This window comes from Trachurus trachurus (genome assembly GCF_905171665.1).
Source record: "Trachurus trachurus genome assembly, chromosome: 9".
NCBI lineage: Eukaryota > Metazoa > Chordata > Actinopteri > Carangiformes > Carangidae > Trachurus > Trachurus trachurus.
This window is the reverse complement of record NC_139895.1, coordinates 22567042-22587264: the sequence shown is the minus strand read 5'-3', so window position 1 is coordinate 22587264 and position 20223 is coordinate 22567042. Positions and strand designations below refer to the sequence as shown.

General features: G+C 43.5%; 1 protein-coding gene across 1 annotated transcript; it reads left to right on the top strand.

Moving 5' to 3' along the window:
* The first annotated feature begins 60 nt into the window (after positions 1-60).
* On the top strand, positions 61-20223 carry ssh1a (slingshot protein phosphatase 1a). The gene is made up of 15 exons (XM_083979944.1): positions 61-885; positions 3829-3866; positions 10276-10376; positions 12878-12942; positions 13568-13689; positions 13956-14024; positions 14212-14277; positions 14528-14722; positions 14822-14915; positions 15326-15454; positions 15675-15721; positions 15837-15983; positions 16309-16509; positions 16619-17321; positions 17413-20223. The coding sequence occupies exons 1-15, from the start codon at positions 805-807 to the stop codon at positions 18517-18519; spliced, it is 3165 nt and encodes a 1054-aa protein (XP_083836070.1). The 5' UTR covers positions 61-804; the 3' UTR covers positions 18520-20223.

Sequence of the window (20223 nt, the reverse complement as noted above, 5' to 3'; positions counted from 1 at the left end):
GAGAGAGAGAGAGAGAGAGAGAGAGAGAGAGAGAGAGAGAGAGAGAGAGAGAGAGAGAGAGAGAGAGATCTAGTGTTACATTGCTGATTACTGGTAGCCTACAACTGACACCAGTTTTCATAGATTCACTAGGTAGATGTCCAGAGTAGTGATTTCCTTTATTTTGAAATCGACTGATAATACTACCGTTACTATAACAATAACAACAATAATAATAACACTAATAATAATAGGCCTAATAATAATAATAATAATAATAATAATAATAATAATAATAATAATAATAATAATAATAATAATAATAGAAAAAGAAGAAAAACGCATTGGTCATTGTTTCATATATTTCATTCATAATCTTTTCTTTTCTTTTCTTTTCTTTTTACTCTTTTTATTCTTTTGGAGTCTGTATTTAATTTAGATTTTTAAAAAACTGCTTAAACTGTCTTGTGTTTTTGTTGCATCTTGTAAGTCTTATTTTAACTATGTAGCTACTACTATATTGTAGTAGGCTAGTTGAGTCAATAATTGTGCCATCATCAGACTGGACAGAGCCGTGAAGGCAGCACTTCCTGCACAGGGAGGCTTCCTGCAGGAGGCTCCTCTCTCTTTGCCTCTGTCTCTCTCTCTCTCTGTCTCTCTCTCTCTCTCTCTCTCTCTCTCCATCTCTCCATCCGTCAGCTGTATGTATCGTTAGCCTAGCAGGCAGCTAGCAGCAGCAGCGGCGGCGGCGGCAGCAGCAGCAGCAGCTCACCACCAGGCCACAGCGGCCACCGGCAGCCGGTGCATCGTCCCCAGCCTCCAGCCATGGCGTTGGTCACTCTGCAGCGGTCCCCGACCCCCAGCGCCGCCTCCACCGCCAGCACCGCGACGACGACCGCGGGGGAGGTGAGTCCGGTCCCCGGCGAGCTGCAGCGATGCTCCGGGGGCGCGGGGAGGTGTCGGCGGGGCAGGCGGGGGGATGAGGGAGATGTTGCGGGAGAAAGGCCCGCACACTGAAGCTACGTTACGTTAGCTCCCGTAGTAATCATGTTATGCTAGGTTATTAGCTAACGGGAGCTAGCAGACGTCTTCGGTGCTGATGGCCACATTTATTAATCTGGACAACGCGTTTGTTTGTCTATACATCTGTCAAACTAATCATTTCTACAGACGGTGTGACACAACTGTCACACCTGTAGGATGGATTTGGCGTTATTTTAAAGCGGTGTGTCAAGTGCCTTATGAATGATATAAGCTGTAGCTAACGTTAGCTGTTTATGATAAGGCTGGCTGACATTGACAAATTCACTTTTTATTCAACATTAACTATATCGCAGTCTGGTTGACACACACCACCACCACCTGCACAGCTGCAGCAGGCTCTCTGAAAAAAAAACTACACTGCTAAAGTCACATCAACTTGCTAATGCTACATCTGAGATTTTTTTTTAAATGTTTTATTATATTAGTGTGAGTTTCTGTTCTCCTCAGTAGACAGGAAATGAGAAACAGCTCCACTGCATATTTCTATGTCAGCTTCCATTCAGTTCAGACTTGTTTGGTCTTTCCGGTAAGTATAGGGACGAAAAGTATGAGATTTCCAGACTGGAAAACATCTATTTGGTGCTGAAAGACTCAACCTTAATGTTTAACGCTACTTCTGATGAGTAGACATTTGACATTAAGTTTTCTGGCACTCAAAACATGAAAAGTAAAAAAAAATATTTACTACTGAACTGTAATAATCAAAGATAACTTCCATCTTTATATCTTTAAGTGCAGTTATCAGTTGCCAGGTGGGGGCGCCAACTAACTACAGCCAGAAACAGATCAGCTCACCTTGTTCTGCTCTGCATGGCCACATCACAGAAACCAGAACTGACATCTATGGCTGCATTTTATTTACAGCCACAAGTGTCTGAGCTACAGCTGTGTTCAGTCAAACCAAAAGTAGGGCAAAAATGCTCCTTATCTTTTTTTTACTGCATGTAGGCTACAAAACCATGCAACACTTAAGTATCATGGCGTAGCAGCTCTGTATTGCAAATTTGATTTCTTTCTTTTAAAAGAATTAGTTTTGCTGGTTGGACTGTGTCCCTGCTGCCAAGTGTCCTGCTGACCGGGCGGTGTAGCAATATCACGGTGAGGTGTGACAGATAAAGCTGGCAGGAAGCTGCTGCAGCTATGATGTCATCTACTCATGAGGGGTGGGTGGGGTGGAGGAGTACAACTATAGGAGTGGAGGGAAGGGAAGGGAGAGCGTATGTAAACAGGGATTTACGAGATGCTGGCACAAGCACTAAATGTATGAGATTATTTCTCCTTATACAGAACTATTGAGATTGGATTGTTTGAATGCAAAAATGGTACTCTCCATTCAGCAGTTTTTCAGCTGTGTATATCTGGCCATAGAAGGTGGAAAAATGTGTCTTAAGACCCTTAATCCTTTCTGTCACTTCTTGTTGCAATGGCCTTTCATTTGTTTCCACAACTTTTGCTTTTTGGGTGAACCTTAAGCTTTTTTTTTTTCTGGTCACAACTGGGATTTTGTTCATTGAGTCTGCTCATGAATGTTGATGCATAAACTCTCTCATTTGATGTTCTAAGTATTTTAAATTTATTGCACAACCCCCCCCCCCTTCCCACCAATTCATAGTTTAACACAGATTTCCAATTAGGTCAAAAATAATAAAGCAAAATCTCTTTTTGTGGTGGAAAGTATCCCGCCAGATAAAGCTTCCTGCTGACATTTTACATTATTTTCCACCCTCATCGACCCAGCTCTACACACCTTTTCCGAGATCAAACCCCAAACTTGCAGGTTGAATTTGATTTAGTTTCTGCATGCGAAAATGGCAGATTTGCAACAAAAAAACAAAATAAATCGTTTTGTTTTGTTTGCTGCGGTATGACCTGGCTTAAAGCAGAAGTGAGTGATCCGGTCGTTTTCGCTAATGCTGCGTTCCAGGCAGGCTTTTGAAATCGTAAATTACAGCTTCAAGTCACAACTTACGACTTTGTAGCGTTCCAGGCAACCCACTCGTGTTTTTCCGACCTGTTTTACCAGTGAGAGTCACTATAACGGCCACTCGTAACTTCCGACCGGTGAACTCGTACCAGATTGAACTGGTACCACTTCACGGTCGGAAAAATACGAGTTTCCTTGAACGCACCATAACAGTCCTCGTCGCTACGTCACCACATTCACGGCGTTCCTTGGCTGCACACACAGCCCTGCATGCCGTTCTCTCTCCTCATTGGATAAAAACTGTAGGATACGATAAATGTTTTCTCTTCGGCTCAGAGCAGAGCAGAGGGACTGAGAGACCCGTGTTTCAGTCCAAACACTCTATGTAAGTGATTGCTGATGGAAGATATAACTATTTAAGACTTAACAATTAACACAAATATATCACTCACTTCTGCTTTAACTGGTCAAAAAATATTCACAGTTTTGTCACCAGCCTCCCATTACATGTTTTCTATAATTTCCATGCTACATACCTGTTTAGACCATATTTTGTCTATTTAGTCAAATGCACTTTTATTCTTTAGCCCGCTTGTCTGGTTGCTTTTAAATGAATGGCTGTTTCTACCTTAAAAAAGTATACCAGTGTTGAGATGTAGCATCATTGTTTTTGCACTTGGGCTTTTCAGAAAGTACTATATTTTGACATTGCACACAGTATGTTAGATGTTTCCATTGTAGATTATCAGAGTTAATGTCTGGTACAATATGGACAAGCCTGCAGCTCCAATCTATGCGGCAGGCTGGGAGTATTTGTTAGAATACCATCAAAATAGTCGGGATGTTCCATTCATTTTTTTTCTGTGTTGTCTTCATTGCAGGATTTTGGGAGTGAAGATGAACGGCGAATAAATCAGAGGTAAGTTTATCTTAAGTTCAGCTCCTCTGTTGCATGGTACATGGTAGAGCAGGTCAAACTTCATACACAGGTGCTGTTGACTGAGTAGCTGCATCTGTCTTTGAGTCATATAAGTCTGGAGTCTGGGCAGACTAGGTGGCATCAACAAATCAGTGCCAGTGTAATAAAACACCTGTTTGTCTGTTTTATTGGCACAGTCATTCATAATAACCAACTGTAAAAACCTTCTTATACTCAATAATCTCTCAAGTAACGAGTTGACAGGCGTGACTGTGCTTAGATGGATGAACTTGCCCTTCAATTGTGCATCATCTGTTGACTCACTTGGCCTCTCCCCAGCTTTTTATTTATTTATTTAAGCTTTCTACCGAGTGAATGTTTCACATGGATTGACAGAAGGATGGTTAGAATTCTGGGATTTGATTGTTTTGGTTATCAAACTAATTACTTGCTGGTTGTAGCTTAAAAGGTGAAGATTTTTGTTTTCCTCTTTTCCTCCATTCTGAATAAACAGCATACTTTGTCTCCCATCAAAACATGAGATGTAGCACAGTGCATTGTGTCGTATTGAGTTTGGTTACAGAATGTAGAAAGACAGGGAAATTATAAAGCACCATGAGAGAGTTCACACATCAGAGAGAGAGACATTGTTTTACTCTGGATGAGCACAGACATCATTCGTTCATTTGTACATTACAAAGATAAATCAAATGAGTCACATGTTATTTGCTATTCTTCTGCCCGCTGTGTCAAAGTTACGCTGTGAGAACTTCCATAAACACTCAGAAAGTGCGTGACAGCCCATTGTGTTGCAATAGATGCTTTTTCAATCAAAATTTTTGTGTGTTTGTTTGCGTTTCTGATGATATGATGGGCCAAGAACACATTTCAAATATGGTTAAGTAAATTATTTCTAGAAACTGCTTGGCTCCTGTAACTTGTTGTGTGTTCTCTTCACTGGATTCTGATAAATAGTGAAAGACCAAGTATTTGTGATTTTATCTTTGAATAAGAACTGAGTGCTTTAGTAAAACCTGAAAAAGTTAGTTATCTGGCAAAGGCTGCAGCACAGTCCATGGGAAAGCTTTACAGTAAAGAGAGCTATTTTAGACTGAAAGAACTGACACTTCCACTTTGTACTTTTACTCCGTGTATTGACAGCAGCAGTATAAATGTAGTTTGTCAGTTTGAAGTGAATAGGATTTAAATGATGTATGCCTCTCAGATATTGAAAGTGAATCGTCAGGATAAGTATCTTTTTGGTTTCCTGTGGACTAATAACCGTCCATAATGTGTAGATGTAGATTAATCCACAGAAATGCCGTGAGTAATGCGTAACAACATGGTTTGTGGAGTGTGTATCTGTAAAAAATGAATCACATAAAAAAACTGGAGTGAGTCGAATTGGATAGCAAGCATCTTTTTGTAAGCAAACCTTGGTAAAGTTGCTTACTTGAGAGATTTAATTTCAGGTCAGATCTTCTATTATCTAACCCACCGCTCTAATAGCCTACCTGTTTTTTGATCCCACATCAAAGTAGATCTTCATGTGGACTCTTGTTATGAATTTGTGGTTTGCTGTTGTAAGATACATGTTTTTTTAAACTGTGAACTAGATGATAAGATGACTGAATGCATTTTTTTAGTTAAGTTTCTTGTAGCTTATGCAACAGCAGTGCCCTTAAGCAATGCATGTGTGTGAGAATGATCTGTGCATAGTGTGAGTCCTGACTTGCCTCAACTGAGCTTCCATTTTATGAGCCACATTATACAGTTAAATTCCCTGTAAATTCATGGTTTATAATAATATGGCACATGAAATAGTCTTTTATTTGACAGATACATTTCTCCTCACACCAGGATGTACTGAATAGTGCACTTGATAGATTGGTACATCTGTTGATGGGCATGCAACTGCCAAGTATTTGCGCTTGCTGATCCAGGCTGACCTTGATAAAAATGACAAGCCCAAAGGGTTGACAGAGGCTGACATAAACACTGCGCAGGTGTTGGTGGCTCTGGACCAAGGATGATTTCATCTTACCAACTTGTACACAGCAGAGTTGGGCAAGAAGCAGTCTTGTGTGTGTAAATGTGTTTTGCACATGGAGACAGACAGGACACGATTACTCCTAGTTCAAACTCACTTTTCGAGACTTGTTGACAAGTGATTTAAATGCTGTAAGATCTCAATGTTCCTGTGGATAAAAGAAACATAGAAAGATTACATCAGAAATAACATTTCCAGTTAGTTATTGTGGGCCAGTCTTTCCTCAGTAACATGATGATGTCATATTCAAGCCCTAAATGTCTCCACTGACACCTGAGGAGTTTTGTTCCTCTCCGTCACTACCCCCTTTCAGTGGCGCAAATGAGAAAATGTCAGAATTATGCAACTGGCAGCCCCAAGAGAAGTTTTTTTTTCCTGCTCATTGTTTCGATGTGTGCAAAACACTCTGAGACCATGAATAAATCTAGCGCGTTTTGCTGCCTCTGTGTAACCTCTTTGTAGTGAGTTCTCTGCGTAATCCAGTGCACCTCTCTCATATAGCCAGTACACCTGGTGACTCAGTGGCTTAGAGGACATCTGGTCCCGTTTGGCCCCTTCCAGGTCCATCTGCTGCTGTTGCAGTAGTGTACCACTTCCTTAACTCGGTGACATGCCATCTCTCTGCCTCCTGCTCCTAAAGCTCCAGCTCTCACATCATGCATGAGAAGAAGCTGTAGTATCCAACCAGGTCCCTGCGCTCCTACAGGCACCTGACGCATTGAGCTGTCCAAGTTTCCACCTGGACCAGACTGAGCATACGTCAGCTCACTGGCGGCGACCAGGTGTTACAGACGTTACACTATTGTTAAGGAGACTACTAGGAAAGCTATCTTGTTATCTGTGTCGCAGAACTATTGTCATTGTCTGTTAGCAGATCCTCCCAGATTAACAGTGTCGTGCTACTTCTTTCTTTACTTGATGGACAGGGGGAATGCTTAGTAAGAGAGGGAAAGTTAGACCCAAACATATTAATATGCAGGCTGAATTTCAACATTTCTTTCAGACTGGAATTTCATGTTTATCCTCCAGAGTTGCTTTTCATTGTCTTTTTGTTTTACTCTCCTAATTTGCACCTATACCAAGATCAGCCACTGGTGTTGCAAATGCAATAGACATAAACTATATTTTTGTCCAAACATGTCCATTGTCCCCTTTGATAAAGAAACACGCTATGGTTTCTTTGTGGTTCATGTTAGTGAGTGACAACCAGCGCTGACCACTTGAAAGAGAGATAGACAAGATAATCCCTCCCTTATAAGCCTGGCTATAATGAGATTTGGGAGTTTTGGGAGATTGCCAGCTCTCACTGCCCTTTCCACCCATGCTTGGCCCATGTGTTAAGCTCCCTGGAGGCAGTACCTTGGATGCTGCTGACCCCCAAGGTGGCATGCGCATGGAGACATCCCATTAGTATGTGTTGTGCCAAAATTCCACTGCCTGCCTTTTTTGTTGCTGTTGTTGTCTTCCTTCAATTGTGCATGGTCTTGCTTTTCCCCAGGAAGACGTAGAGAGCACACAGCAGTCGGCAGGTTTTGGAGAGACGATTCCTATTCGGCAAGTCGTGCCCCGGCTAAAGAGGAAACCTGTTGTTCACTTTTATACTTAAGTAGAGTGAGGGGGGGAATCCACATCTTGATTTCTATAAGATTCATTGTCCTCTGCCACCATCTGGCTTTTTGCTCTAGAGTTTTTTTTTATAACCAGAAGAAGGCATGTGATTTACTCTAGGGCTCTTGAGAAAAGCATACAAGTGCTTATTCATGAATGAAAGAGTGAAACTACCTCTCTTCTCATACAAATGTGGACCTTTAGTACTATAGGAGCGTGACACGGACAAAACAGACTGAAGGACGGCGGACATGAGCACAGTTGTGTGTGCCTGAGGCAGCGGGAGGAGGCTGCAGGCAGCGAGAGTCCCTCCAGGCAGGAGACTGACTCACACTCAGACACTCAGATGAAGGAAGGAGGAGGAGGAGGAGGAGGAGGAGGAAGAAGAGGAGGAGGCAACAGAGGGAGTGGCATCGAAGCAGACGGCATTTCTTCACGGCGCAGCACAGATGAGTGCAGGCTGTCAGTCAGTCTGTCACTCAGAAGACACTTGGAAGCATTGTTCTACTTCTCTGACTGGCGCTCTACTCATCTTCACTGTTTCTGGAGGCTGATGAAGACGAGGTAGCGCGCGCTGCAGAGGCCTGGGTCGTCGCTCCGGTCAACAGGATGCATCTGGTTGTAGAAACCATTCAGGAGGCTGTGATGAAGATGCTACCTTATTTTGTGGAGAACGCTGTGTTGACCCAGAGTGAGATAAACCGCATGTGAGTCGAGTTTATCTTATTGAAACTGGTCCTTTACTCATTTGACACCAGACACTTTGGACCACATGGTCTTAGCTCAGTGTTTTTTTTTTTGTTTTTTTTTGCTGAAACAAGTTCTGAAACTAATTTTAATTTGTTTTTTATATTGTAACTTTTAATCAATAAGTTCAGTGTAAGATTTTGAATTCTATTTGAATAACTCTGCAACAGATACTATGGTGTCATTCAGGCCAGCTGACCTTAATCAGTCACTAAACTTGTTCCAAGTCGTGATGTGGATGATAGAAACATTGGCCCTTATTCCAAATAAGTTGTTGTTCCCCAGCAGCTGAAATGCAGAGGTGCACAGGCTCATTGATGTTTTGTTGTCCTTTTTGTCTCTCTGTCTGTAAAGTAGGTATCGATACTATAGGTTGTAATCATGTGGAATCATTGCAGCTATCTGGCAAGGTTGTTTTTTTTTGCTGTCGGAGTCTTTGTTTGCTTTGATAGCACATGTATTTTTAGCCCTAGTGTTTGTGGGGAAGCTGATAGCAGGTTGCCGTGGGGCAAGAGACAGTAGAGCTATAACCCTGTTTAATTAGGATGTCTGTCAGAGTTTGGCCTGTGAAGCGCTGGGACAGCTCTTGATTTACACTTCAGCACAAGTTTCACACATCCTCAGATTTCACCTTAAAGGTTTTGGGTTTTTTTGTCCAGGAAGGTATCAGGTATCAAAGGCTACGATGGACTGAGAGTTGGGTTACGAGCAGAAAGCAGGGATTTCTACACAGCACTAAGCAGTGGTGAAGCTGCACCCCTCTTCCTACTTTTGCCACTTTGCCTCATATTATCCATCACCCCCTGACAGTGGACCCTCCTGGTCGCCTCATAAATCTCAAACTGAGAACAGACTGAAACAAAAAAAAAAGAGACAAAGCTCTTGTTTGGAAGTGTCCACCCCCGTGCTTAGTCACTGTGGAACTTTGTTTCTGTGCTGCCGGGGCGGAGGGAATTTATTGTGAGGTGCACAAAACCAAGTCCATTGTTCCCACAAAATCATCTGTTTGGCCCAGGCCTGCTCTTCTGTATGTGGGTTTTGAAAGCGTGATCAGTGAAAGCTCAGCGAGGGAGCAGTTTCAGAGCTGGATACAAAAATCTGATGTTCAAACTCGCTGTTGTTGATACTTTTATTTTGCCCCTTTAATCCAAAGGGATTTGGTCAGTGGTTTGTGTAACAGTTCAGGTGGCATTAGTAAACACTGATGCCAGCATTGCTCTTTTAAGCCAGTAATAGCTACCCAATACCAATACAATGGTTTCTATATTTAGGGCTGGGTCTATCCTTAGTATGTGTGTGGATTTTGTTTTGTTGCTGTCACTCATCAGCTCTGTGTTTTCCTAATCATGCCCTGATTTGCCAGATTGAACACACTGAATACACGGTGCATGTGTCCCACCCTGCTGCCAGGTAGACTTATGAATGTGCTCATGTTGTTTTTCAATGAAACGGAATAATTGAATTCAGCCTGAAGGAAACACCTCACTTACGTCAACTGTTGACAGCTCCAGAGCTCGGCCGGAAAAAAGTCAGGACTGGTGTGAACTGATAATTGCTGCTTTGTGAAAGTTAAAGCCTCACAAGCAGCAACTGCAGTTTGGTCGATTATTTAGTTGCATTACACCAAGCCAGCACAGACCTGACAAGTCAAATTGAGTGCAGCCCATGCAGCAGATAAAAGACAGATAAGCACTCAGGATCAAAGCTTGATTCATGGCTGCTGCAGACCTGAGGTCTGCCTCTGTAACGTGGCAGCTGAGCTCCTCCACTCAGCTGTTGAGCTAATTCACCAGCAACAGACAAACTGTGATTTATGCTCATCTCAATGGCTGCGTCCGCTGAACTGAATTGAATATTTCATTTGTCTTGTGTCCCACTTCTCGGCCTAAAATAAACAATAAACAAATTGGAACAGTTGTGCTGAGCTGTTTCTCTGCAGTGTGGTGTCCGATGTCTAACGTCTGTGTGTCGCTGCGTCTAACCGCTCTCTTCCATTTCCCGCAGCCTGAGCGAGAGCTTCTTCATGGTGAAGGGTGCTGCTCTGTTCCTGCAGCAGGGGAGCAGCCACCAGGGCCAGAAAGCACATCCTCACCACAAACATGCAGGTGAGAACCACAGGACACCCAGAAATCACACCCTGTTACCCACGTTCAGTGATCCTCAACCGTAGCTCTGACCTCATCAGCCTCCCTCCGACTTTACAGCTCAGTTTGTGTGACGTGTTCATGTGGTGTTCTCGCTAACACTTGAGCAGATGTTTGTAGCTGAGGTGAGGAGGACGGAGGCTGCCTCGTTGATAAGCATGTTCCAGACATATAGCTTAGGCAGATTAGCGCTTAAATCCAGCGCACGGGAGCACGATTCAAGCAGGCTTTTATTGTTTCTGTGAACCTCGAGTTCTCTGCTTTTATCGCTGTAAAACTTTAGCAAGTAAAGGGAGCATAAGGTAAATGACTCTTCTCAGCAAACCCTCCATGACATTTATATGATGAATTGTATGATTAATATTATACAAAATTAATATTTATTGAACATTGAGGTCATGTGACAAGTTAGCCGGAACAAAGAACTGACCAGTGTCTTTTATCATTGATTAAAATGTCACAAGTCAAAGACACAATTTATTGCTTTAAATACACAGGGCTGACCTGACAGTCCACTGGCATGATGGGAATTCAGCACCAGCCAACAAACAACATGCTGCCAAGTCATTTGGCAAGTCATGGCTGTGGTTGGCAGCTTTGCCTACTCTACCAGCCTCTCTGTCAGGTAGCCCACATATTTGCTTGCCCTGCTTTGTGCTCAAAACATTTGGCGGAGGAAATAGTTGTGTCATTTCCTAGTAACTGTGGCTTTTAGGAAAGAAAGAGACCGACAGGCTGACTTGGATGACCTTTTGCAACGTGTTTGATGAAGGTATTCCTGCTCTAAGGAACCAGCGTCCTTTATTCACATCAACATGGACACATGATGCATAATTGCCTGAAGATGTATTTATGTTTCTGTGGATGACTCTCACATCTTGCAGCTGTTACTATTCAGAACAGATGCCAACTTGGCTGCCACAGAGCCATGTGAACTAAGGCCATGAACTCAGTTGACTTCTCTCAGTTAACAGTGAGAGCCACATGTCCATCATAACCGTCAAAAGCACACTTAGATGGTTGCCAGGTTTTTCCTCCAGAGGCTACGGACAAAAACTGACTGCATATGTGGCATCAAATAATGGCTAAACACGCTTTAGCAGGCCAACGTGTTCAAGCACAGACTTACAGGTGGAGCACCGTGAGACCTTAAAACGAGTTCATAGTTTTTAAAAACCTTAATCTTTTTAATCATGTTTAAATTGTTTATGTAAAAGAGCTCGAAATTTGTTCCAAACATATTTCGAGGAGAACAAAACCATCTGCTGAGTTTCAACTAACAATCAGACGTAATCACTGGATGTTGTGGGAGATGTGTTTGAAGTCAGCAGGAAATGATGCATATAGTTTGTAACTCTGTTTAAAGCATTTTCTCTTATTCAGTCTTAAAGGACGATTTTGGCACAATGTGAAAAAATAATCATATTGTTCATTTTCACTTTTGTTATGAGAGTTACATTCCACAATAAAGATGTTTTTAATTAGTTATCCAAACATCTGGAGCTCATTCTCAATCCATTTTCATTTCAAAGTGAAATATTTTGCAAAGTTTTTTTCATGACAATGATTATTGGTAAAATCTGATAGCTTGAAACAGGTCTTGTTATTTAAGTTATATTCTGTATTGTCCATATGATCATGAAGGAGCCAATTATTTTGCATTGTACATGTTTTATCACTTTGCTGCAGGATCATTGTAGTTGATGTGTTCAGGAATATTTGTTTTGATCTTATTGTCATTCTTTGTAAGTTTTCCAATCTGACTTAGATATTATACAAAGTGATGAGTCACATGTTGTGTAGATTGTGTCACTTACAGCTTTTTTTTTTTTTCTTCCCAAAGAGACGGCTGTAAATCATGAGATACATGAGCATCAGACACTTTCTGTTTGATGTCTTTTAAAACTAGCCAGGATGTCATGATTTGTCTGTTTTGCCTGTTGTGACATATCTCAGAATAGTTGGCTCTCTGTCAGCTGCTACTATGCCTTTGCCGTTGGTCCGTCTCCACTCCCTGTTTTATCTTGTCTGACATCTTGGCGCAGGGAGCGCTGAGTAACTCATAATGAACAAGGACAAGTTCTTCCATTGTGTTTTTTTGCGACTGACAAATGGCAAATTTATTGTCAGTTCAATTCCCCTCAATCAGTTAACAACACATGTCATCTGAAGAACAAGACAAGAACAGGTTCAGGGTGAAGCTTTAGTTTTAGCGTCGGTGTTGAACACTAGGGAGCAGTGTCACCCCCAGTGTGTACTTGCAGTAGACCGTAGCAGTGATATCATCCTGACTGCAGCAGGCATCATATCATACATTAATACAGTCACTCAGGAGCTGTCATAATAAAGCAGACGTAAACCTTGTATCTTCTCTCTCAAGTCCAAATGTATCAGTGTTACATCTCTGACACCAAGCAGCCACAACGTCATTGATCCATTTTCTTTATGATCCTCCTCAACAGGCGACTTACCTCAGCACCTGCAGGTGATGATAAACATTCTTCGCTCGGAGGACAGGATCAAACTGGTACGAGGCGATATATGTCCATGTTCACTTCAAAACAAAAACAAGCACACACACATACACTCATAAAGACCACTGACTAACAATCTGGCATAGCAGACCCTCTAGAATGCATTTTATTGTGTACTTACGATGCTTATTTGCTGACTGTAATTATTAGCTCATGCGCACTCACTCTGGAGGGCATTACCTAATGTTTCCATGGTGCGTGTATGTGTTGGTGTGCGTTATTTAATTTTATGTTTACCGCCTCTGTACTCTCACACGTCCTGAGGACTCTTGTTACCTTATTACATCCATTTTGTGTCCCAGTTTTCTTTGCACATTTATATGTGACACTTTGTTAGATGTGGGTTTTTGCAGCACACTCGAGTTCTTGCACTTGTGTAAAAAGAGCACTCTTTTAACACAGGCCTACCCTTTCTACATGTTTTTTTTTTTTTTGAATGAAGTTTGGTCAAACGCACAAGTTTTTTGATACATTTAAAAGTAAACGTTTGTATGCCAAAAGTAATTTCCTTCCAGACAAATTATCCATTAAATAGCAGGGAAGTTTGTTTTGGCTCTCAGGTACTACTACAAAAAAAACAAGAAACATTTTGACTTGAATTGTCTGAACCTTGTGCAGGCGGTGCGGCTGGAGAGTGCATGGTCAGACCGCGTGCGCTACATGGTGGTGGTGTACACAAGTGGGCGACAGGACACGGAGGAGAACATCCTACTGGGAATTGACTTTACCAACAAAGACTGGTATGAATAGGCTCAACATGCACGGGTGCTGTGATCACTGTTTGCTGTAAACCTATAAAAGGCTAAGGGAGCTCCCTTTGTTCTGGTCTTACTTGTTGACAAGCCATACAAACTGTTTCTGTGTATTTTGTAAATGTATAGAGCTAGATGCCTCAGGCTCACCTGCTTTATATACACTACAACTGTCACACGTGATCTGTTCTCTGTTTATGCTTTCTACTTTGCACATGAGAAGTAGATTTTCACTCACACTTTCATTCTTCCAGCAAAAGCTGTTCGATCGGCATGGCGCTACCTCTGTGGAGTGACACAAAGATCCATCTGGATGGAGATGGGTGAGTTTTATTTCTGTTAGTGTGACCCCCCCCCCGCTGTAAGAACAGACAACACAGCTACAGCTTTTAACCCAGTGATATTCCCCTGTATCTGTATCTGACACTTGAGGTGAACATGATGCACACATAGTGTAGCTTCACGGTGCTCTGGCTCGGAGAATAACTGTCTGTTTTGTTTGCTCCTCAGGGGCTTTACTGTGAACACGGCGGGTCGGACTCATGTTTTCAAACCGGTGTCAGTGCAGGCAATGTGGTGAGTAATAAACAACCTCTGGAGCCACGGTGGCTGTCTGCAACAAGTGTAGCGTCATGACACACCGCTATAAATCTCCTGATAGACACACACTGCAGCAGCGAGGCACTAGGCTGAGACAGTGTTGGTTCATTCTGCCACCTGCTGGCATGAACACGCACATACCATGAAGTTTTTTTTGTCATACATTCAGATTTACATCAGTCATCTACAACTTGAACCTTCATTTTCCCCAATCAACAACGATCAGGTCAGCTCTTCAGGTGCTGCACAAGGCGTGTGAGGTGTCACGCAGGTATAACTACTTCCCTGGAGGCATGGCTCTCACCTGGATGGGCTACTACGAGAGCTCCATCGGTTCAGAGCAGAGCTGCATCAACGAGTGGAACGCCATGAAGGACTTGGAGACCACGCGGCCAGACTCACCCACCATGTTCGTCGACAAGTCAGTAGACACAGAGCGACTCGCGTCAGATTACTTTTGTACAAGATGTTTCGGGAGCAGCTGTTGTTGAATGAGGGCTGTGATTTGAATCTCCGCTAGGCCTTCAGAGAGAGAGAGGACAGAGTGCCTTATTAAAGCCAAACTCAGAAGCATCATGACGTGCCAGGACCTCGAGAACGTCACTTGCAAACAAGTAAATATACAGGAATACACACGCTCACACTGAAATAAACCACTGTTTTGTCATTGTCTAGTTTAATTTGCACTAAAGATGAACACAGCTCAGTTCTCCTACTCTTTTTTAAACTGACATTGAAGTGGGAATTTGGCAGACTTATTTAAATGTGAATATTTCTTGTATAATATTTTGATAAAGATGTTGCTTATTACAGGAATCTGACTGACACCATTTTTACACTCTTAATTATTCAGTGTATTTAATTCACTATTACCATCTAACATTATTATTTTACTATTGTGTATTAGTCTGTTACAGAATATTAATGTAGTGTTTAGGATGAGGGATTTAAGGCAAACCAGTGACTATGACCTCACAAAAACACACACACAAATCAAATTACACTGTACATGTTTTTTTGTCAGATCCGTACAGAGTTGGAGCAGCACATGAACTGCAACCTGAAGGAATACAAAGAGTTCATTGACAATGAGATGCTGCTGATCCTGGGCCAGATGGACAAAGCCACTCTCATCTTTGACCACGTCTACCTGGTGGGACAGCTGATAATACTGTCACTTACATTAAGAAAAACATCTGTTATACCTGTTGTTTGCTGTGAATAACTGACCTAAATCTATTACATTATTATTTTCCATCTCAAAACACGACTGGTGTGACAAATGTGTTGTGTGTTGTTGAATAAAGAACAGTCTTACAAAGTACTCTCTTCACTACACAGTCTAAACAGTGTTTCCTCTCATTTGTGTTTAGGGTTCCGAATGGAATGCCTCGAACTTGGAGGAGCTGCAAGAGTCAGGGTGATTTATTTTATATTATGGAGGAGCTAAGATAAGCACACACAAAACGTATTTTGTATTATGATTTGAGCAAGTAAGAATGTTGATGAGTTACCAGTATCTTTTCTTTTTCCAGGGTGGGATATATCCTCAACGTTACCAGGGAAATCGACAACTTCTTTCCAGGCACTTTCAGTTATCATAACATACGCGTCTACGATGAGGACGCCACTGACCTGCTGGCTCACTGGAATGACACATACAACTTCATTGTTAAAGCAAAGTGAGTCCTGAGTGGAACAGGAAACACACTGCTCATGTTTTTTTTGTTTTCAGTTTATCCACAAAGATATCTTATCTGCACAGGAGAGTCGCTCATTTAATTTCCAACATTAAGTCAAATGTGATTTTGAAAGAGAAAACAAAGGGGTTAAAGAAAAAATAATTATTCTACACTCTCAAAAGTCATGAATTTCTGTAGCTTGTTCCAATATTTTTTTTTTACATTTCCGAGTCTTTGATTTAGTAACTTCACTTAAAGAAATAATTTTATTTTTGAACTTTTGTGAATGGAGTTTCAATTTAAAAATCATAATACTCACCCACAGAAAGAACCACTCCAAGTGTCTAGTCCACTGTAAGATGGGTGTCAGCCGGTCTGCCTCCACCGTCATTGCTTACGCCATGAAGGAGTTCGGCTGGTCGCTAGAGAAGGCCTACAACTTTGTCAAGCAGAAGAGGAGCATCACACGACCAAATCCAGGTTTCATGAGACAGCTGGCGGAGTACGAGGGCATCCTGGATGCCAGGTACAGTCCCACACTTGGTGTGTGTGTGTGTGTGGGTGCTGTCGTTGACTAGTCTTTCCACAGCTGACCTCACTCTCTCCTCCTGCACATTGTATTTCTGTACTTCCAGCAAACAGCGGCACAACAAGCTGTGGCATCCAGACGGCGACTGTGAGATGGCGGAAGGGCAGCAGGGGTCGGCTCAGTGCTGCGGAGGGGAGGAGGGAGGCCACCTGACTCCCGAGCCAGGGATGTCTCCCTGCTGCGAAGAGGTGCTGTCTGATAAAGGTGCAGCGTGTCCTTCCCCGTGCAGGACTGTCTCTCTGGAGATCGACCCCGCCTACAACAACTACTATTTCCGCCGACTCTCTGACTCAGCGCTGGATAGTGAACCGTCGACGCCTGTACGCGGCCCGCCCCTTCTCGGCATGGAAAAAGTCTTTATAGAGATTGACGACGTGGAGCGGGACGCTCTGCTGGACGACGAGGCCTTTGATGGACGCGAGGGCCTGCCCCTCCCCCACTTTGGACCAACGGCAGAGGGAACCGCCGCCCAGACCTGCAACCGTGGCCCCGAGCCCCTGGAGGAGCTCCGCCTCAGGCTGGAGTTCAGCACGGTGGAGGAGGAGGATGAGGAGGAGGTGCAAAAGGAAGAGGCGGAAATGGAGGTACTGATGCAGCCAGATGACGGAGGGGGAGGAGACGGAGGTGGAGGAGAGGAAACACAAGATGTGGAAGTGGAGGGGGATACGGAGGGTAATGGGATGGATCTGGCAACCCTGAATGAAAATTCCAACAACAACAACCATTTGAGCACTCTATGTAACCACAATGTAAGTTTAATTAACGTGACTAACATTTGAATGCAGAAATGCAGAAATAACAATATTCTCTCTGGGACTTTTTTCTCTCCTCTTCGTTTAGGAAAAACCTTCATCCATCCTTCTTCCAACTGATACTTCGATGCCGCCTTGGGGGGATTCAGAGTCCAAGCAGAAAGAAGATTCTCCGACCCCGACATCGAAGCTTTGCCTTAACCCAAGTCCTCCTGAAGTCCCAAGTGCTTCACTCCCACAGTCCCATCCCTCTCCTGAAGGCCTCAGCTCTTCAACGGGACCTGAGTGCTCCTGTGGCGCTCTGTGTGACTGTGCCAACTGTGCTGCTCCCACACCCACAGCTCTGGAGGAGCAGCCAGGAGAATCGCCGCACTCAGTGGAGCCGGAGGACGGTGGCGGTTTGTCGGAGGTAGAGACTGAGCTTGATGAAGAGCAGCAGGCTGCAGCTGCCTCGGAGGCTCTCCCCGAGCTGATGAGCATGGATTCGGAGGAAGACAAGGCTGCGGTGGCTTGTTTCCTTGGCCAACAACAGGAGACCCTTCTACAGCTGCGGAGATCCGGGCTGGTCCGCCGGCGTGCAGAGAGACTAGAGAGACTTTCGGGGTCGTCTCAGGAGAGCGTGAACTCTCTGAAGCCTCTGCACGCGTGCCAAAGGTCCAAAAAGAGCCCTCTCCACGACGCCGAGGAGGAAGAGGAGTTCTCTGGCTTCACCGGGGACTTCGCCAAGTCTTCGACACCATGCCAAGTGCGGTTAGAGCCACTGGTGATGCCACTGACCAATGACGCCTTGTTGGGGGTGGTGGGATCTGGGCTGCTCACGCCCACCTCCTCGCCTCACGGCTCCACGCTGACACGCAGCTCCAGCAGCGACAGCCTGCGCAGCGTGAGGGGGAAACCGGGCCTCGTACGTCAGAGGGCGCAGGAGATCGAGACCCGCATGCGGCTGGCGGGCCTGACCGTATCCTCGAGGCTGAAGCGCTCCAACTCGCTGGCCAAGTTGGGCAGCCTCAACTTCTCCTCCGAGGATCTGTGCTCGGCCTGCTCCTCGGACGCAGGAACGCTGCTGCTGCTCTCGCTGTCGCCAGAGCCGGACGGCGGCCTGGAGTGGGAGTCGCCCACCGCCTCAGCTCTGCCCCGGCCCTACAAGGACCTGCACACTCCAGAGAGAGCACTACCAGGCGAGCCCAGCAGCTGACACATCAACTGGAGGTCGTGTACGCTCCACCCCACCCTCTCATCTGTCACCCCGCAGGGCTGGAGAGGGCTGTACAGATCCTGGAGAAAGGAGAGAGCTGAGTCTGAGGAAACAAACGAAAACAAAACAGAATAAAACAAAAGGACACAAAAAAAACCAATGCCAACTTTTGTTATAAGGATTGTACACTCTCCTTTGCCACATTGTTTCTCAAACTGCTGTTCACAGTGATGAAAGTCATATTGCTGTATCTGACAAGTGTGTAAAGCCATCAGTTCACCTCTAACTTGGTTTGATTCCCAGACAAACAAGTGCCTTACCTATGAGACCAGAGGCACAGAGCTGTGTGTTAAACTGCAGGATGAGACGGTACAGGACGCTCTATAACCTTTAACTTCACAGCTGTAACTGTTAGTACCTGATATGTACCAAATCACGGTATCCATCGGCACTTAGATTATTTTTACCTGTCTGGTACAAAGTAGTAGCCTACATTGATGAACTTGAGTCCCTCAGTGGAGCTTGGCAGAAAGCAAAGTGTTAAATAAATGTATAGTTGTTTACCGCACAGTTTATGTTTTAGATGCTAGAGGGTTGTAAAATTAATGGTTACCTCATGTTGCATTCATGAAGCTCTTTCTCAGATGAACACTGGGCTGGAGTTTTATTCAGTTCATTCGCTGACGTGAAGTTAAAGTGAGGAAATCAGTTTTGAACTCATTTTAATGCAGAGGTGTATGTTAGTGAACTGACGCTTAACTAGTATGTGTGTGAGTCTCCGAGTGAGTGAAGTTGGATGAGCGATGAGCGCAGAGAGAGAGAGAGAGAGAGAGAGAGAGAAAAGGATGCGGCTTTGTTTTGCCAGAGGCATGCTCACTGTTTTCAACAAACAGAACAGAAACACTTGTGAGATTGTTGTTCCTTTTTGCACTGCTTTTTTTTTATCGAGTGAATACTGGTACACGGCAAGCTATCTTCCAAAATAACATTAGTATAATGTTATTGACCTCATCATTCCCTTAAAATGTACGGTGTTCTTGGGAGAGCAGAGTGAGGAGTCAGGCTGCATGGCTTGAAATCATAAAACAAACGCCTAGTGTGACAGGAACTGAGGATTTACAGCAGTCAAATCATAAATGTATGTGAGGATCCCCCCCTCCACCCCCGAGCTCAAGTTATTCAACTGTTCTCAATGACATATGAACAGAAAACATCAAACATTTCACAACCAAACCTTCTACACCTTAAAATTTCATCCTTGGGGGTTGCCAACATTTTTAACTCATTTGTGCTTTTTGAAATGTGAAAGACCAAAGTTGTTCGGCTGTCTCGACAAATTGGAAACACCATTAAAGCTGTACAAAAATCTGTGAACCATAATGTCAATCACGTACGTATTTAAATGCTGTCACACCTTATTGCACCTTTCGGGAGAAATGAAAGAGACTCGGCGGAGTTGTCAGGCTCATAGCTGTTAAGCTTTTATGCTCATATCATCAATGAGTTTTAAAGCTTTTGTCACACTGACGTGACAACGATCACAATAGGTTACTTCACAGTTTTGTAACCATTTTCTTTTTATATTTAAGTATGCAGTAACTTTTGTACTGTACATTGCTGTAGTTTGAATGCATATTGCACTTTTTATGTTGGTCAAAATAATGTACTGTTTGTGTTAATTATGAAAATAAACATTTCTTTTAC

Bases quoted from the DNA above. Each gene is read 5' to 3' on its own strand.
- ssh1a (XM_083979944.1), top strand. From the start codon at position 805: ATGGCGTTGGTCACTCTGCAGCGGTCCCCGACCCCCAGCGCCGCCTCC. The intron at 3,867-10,275 runs GTAAGTTTATCT...CATTTCCCGCAG, and splicing joins GAACGGCGAATAAATCAGAG to CCTGAGCGAGAGCTTCTTCA. The intron at 14,916-15,325 runs GTAAATATACAG...TTTTTTTGTCAG, and splicing joins AGAACGTCACTTGCAAACAA to ATCCGTACAGAGTTGGAGCA.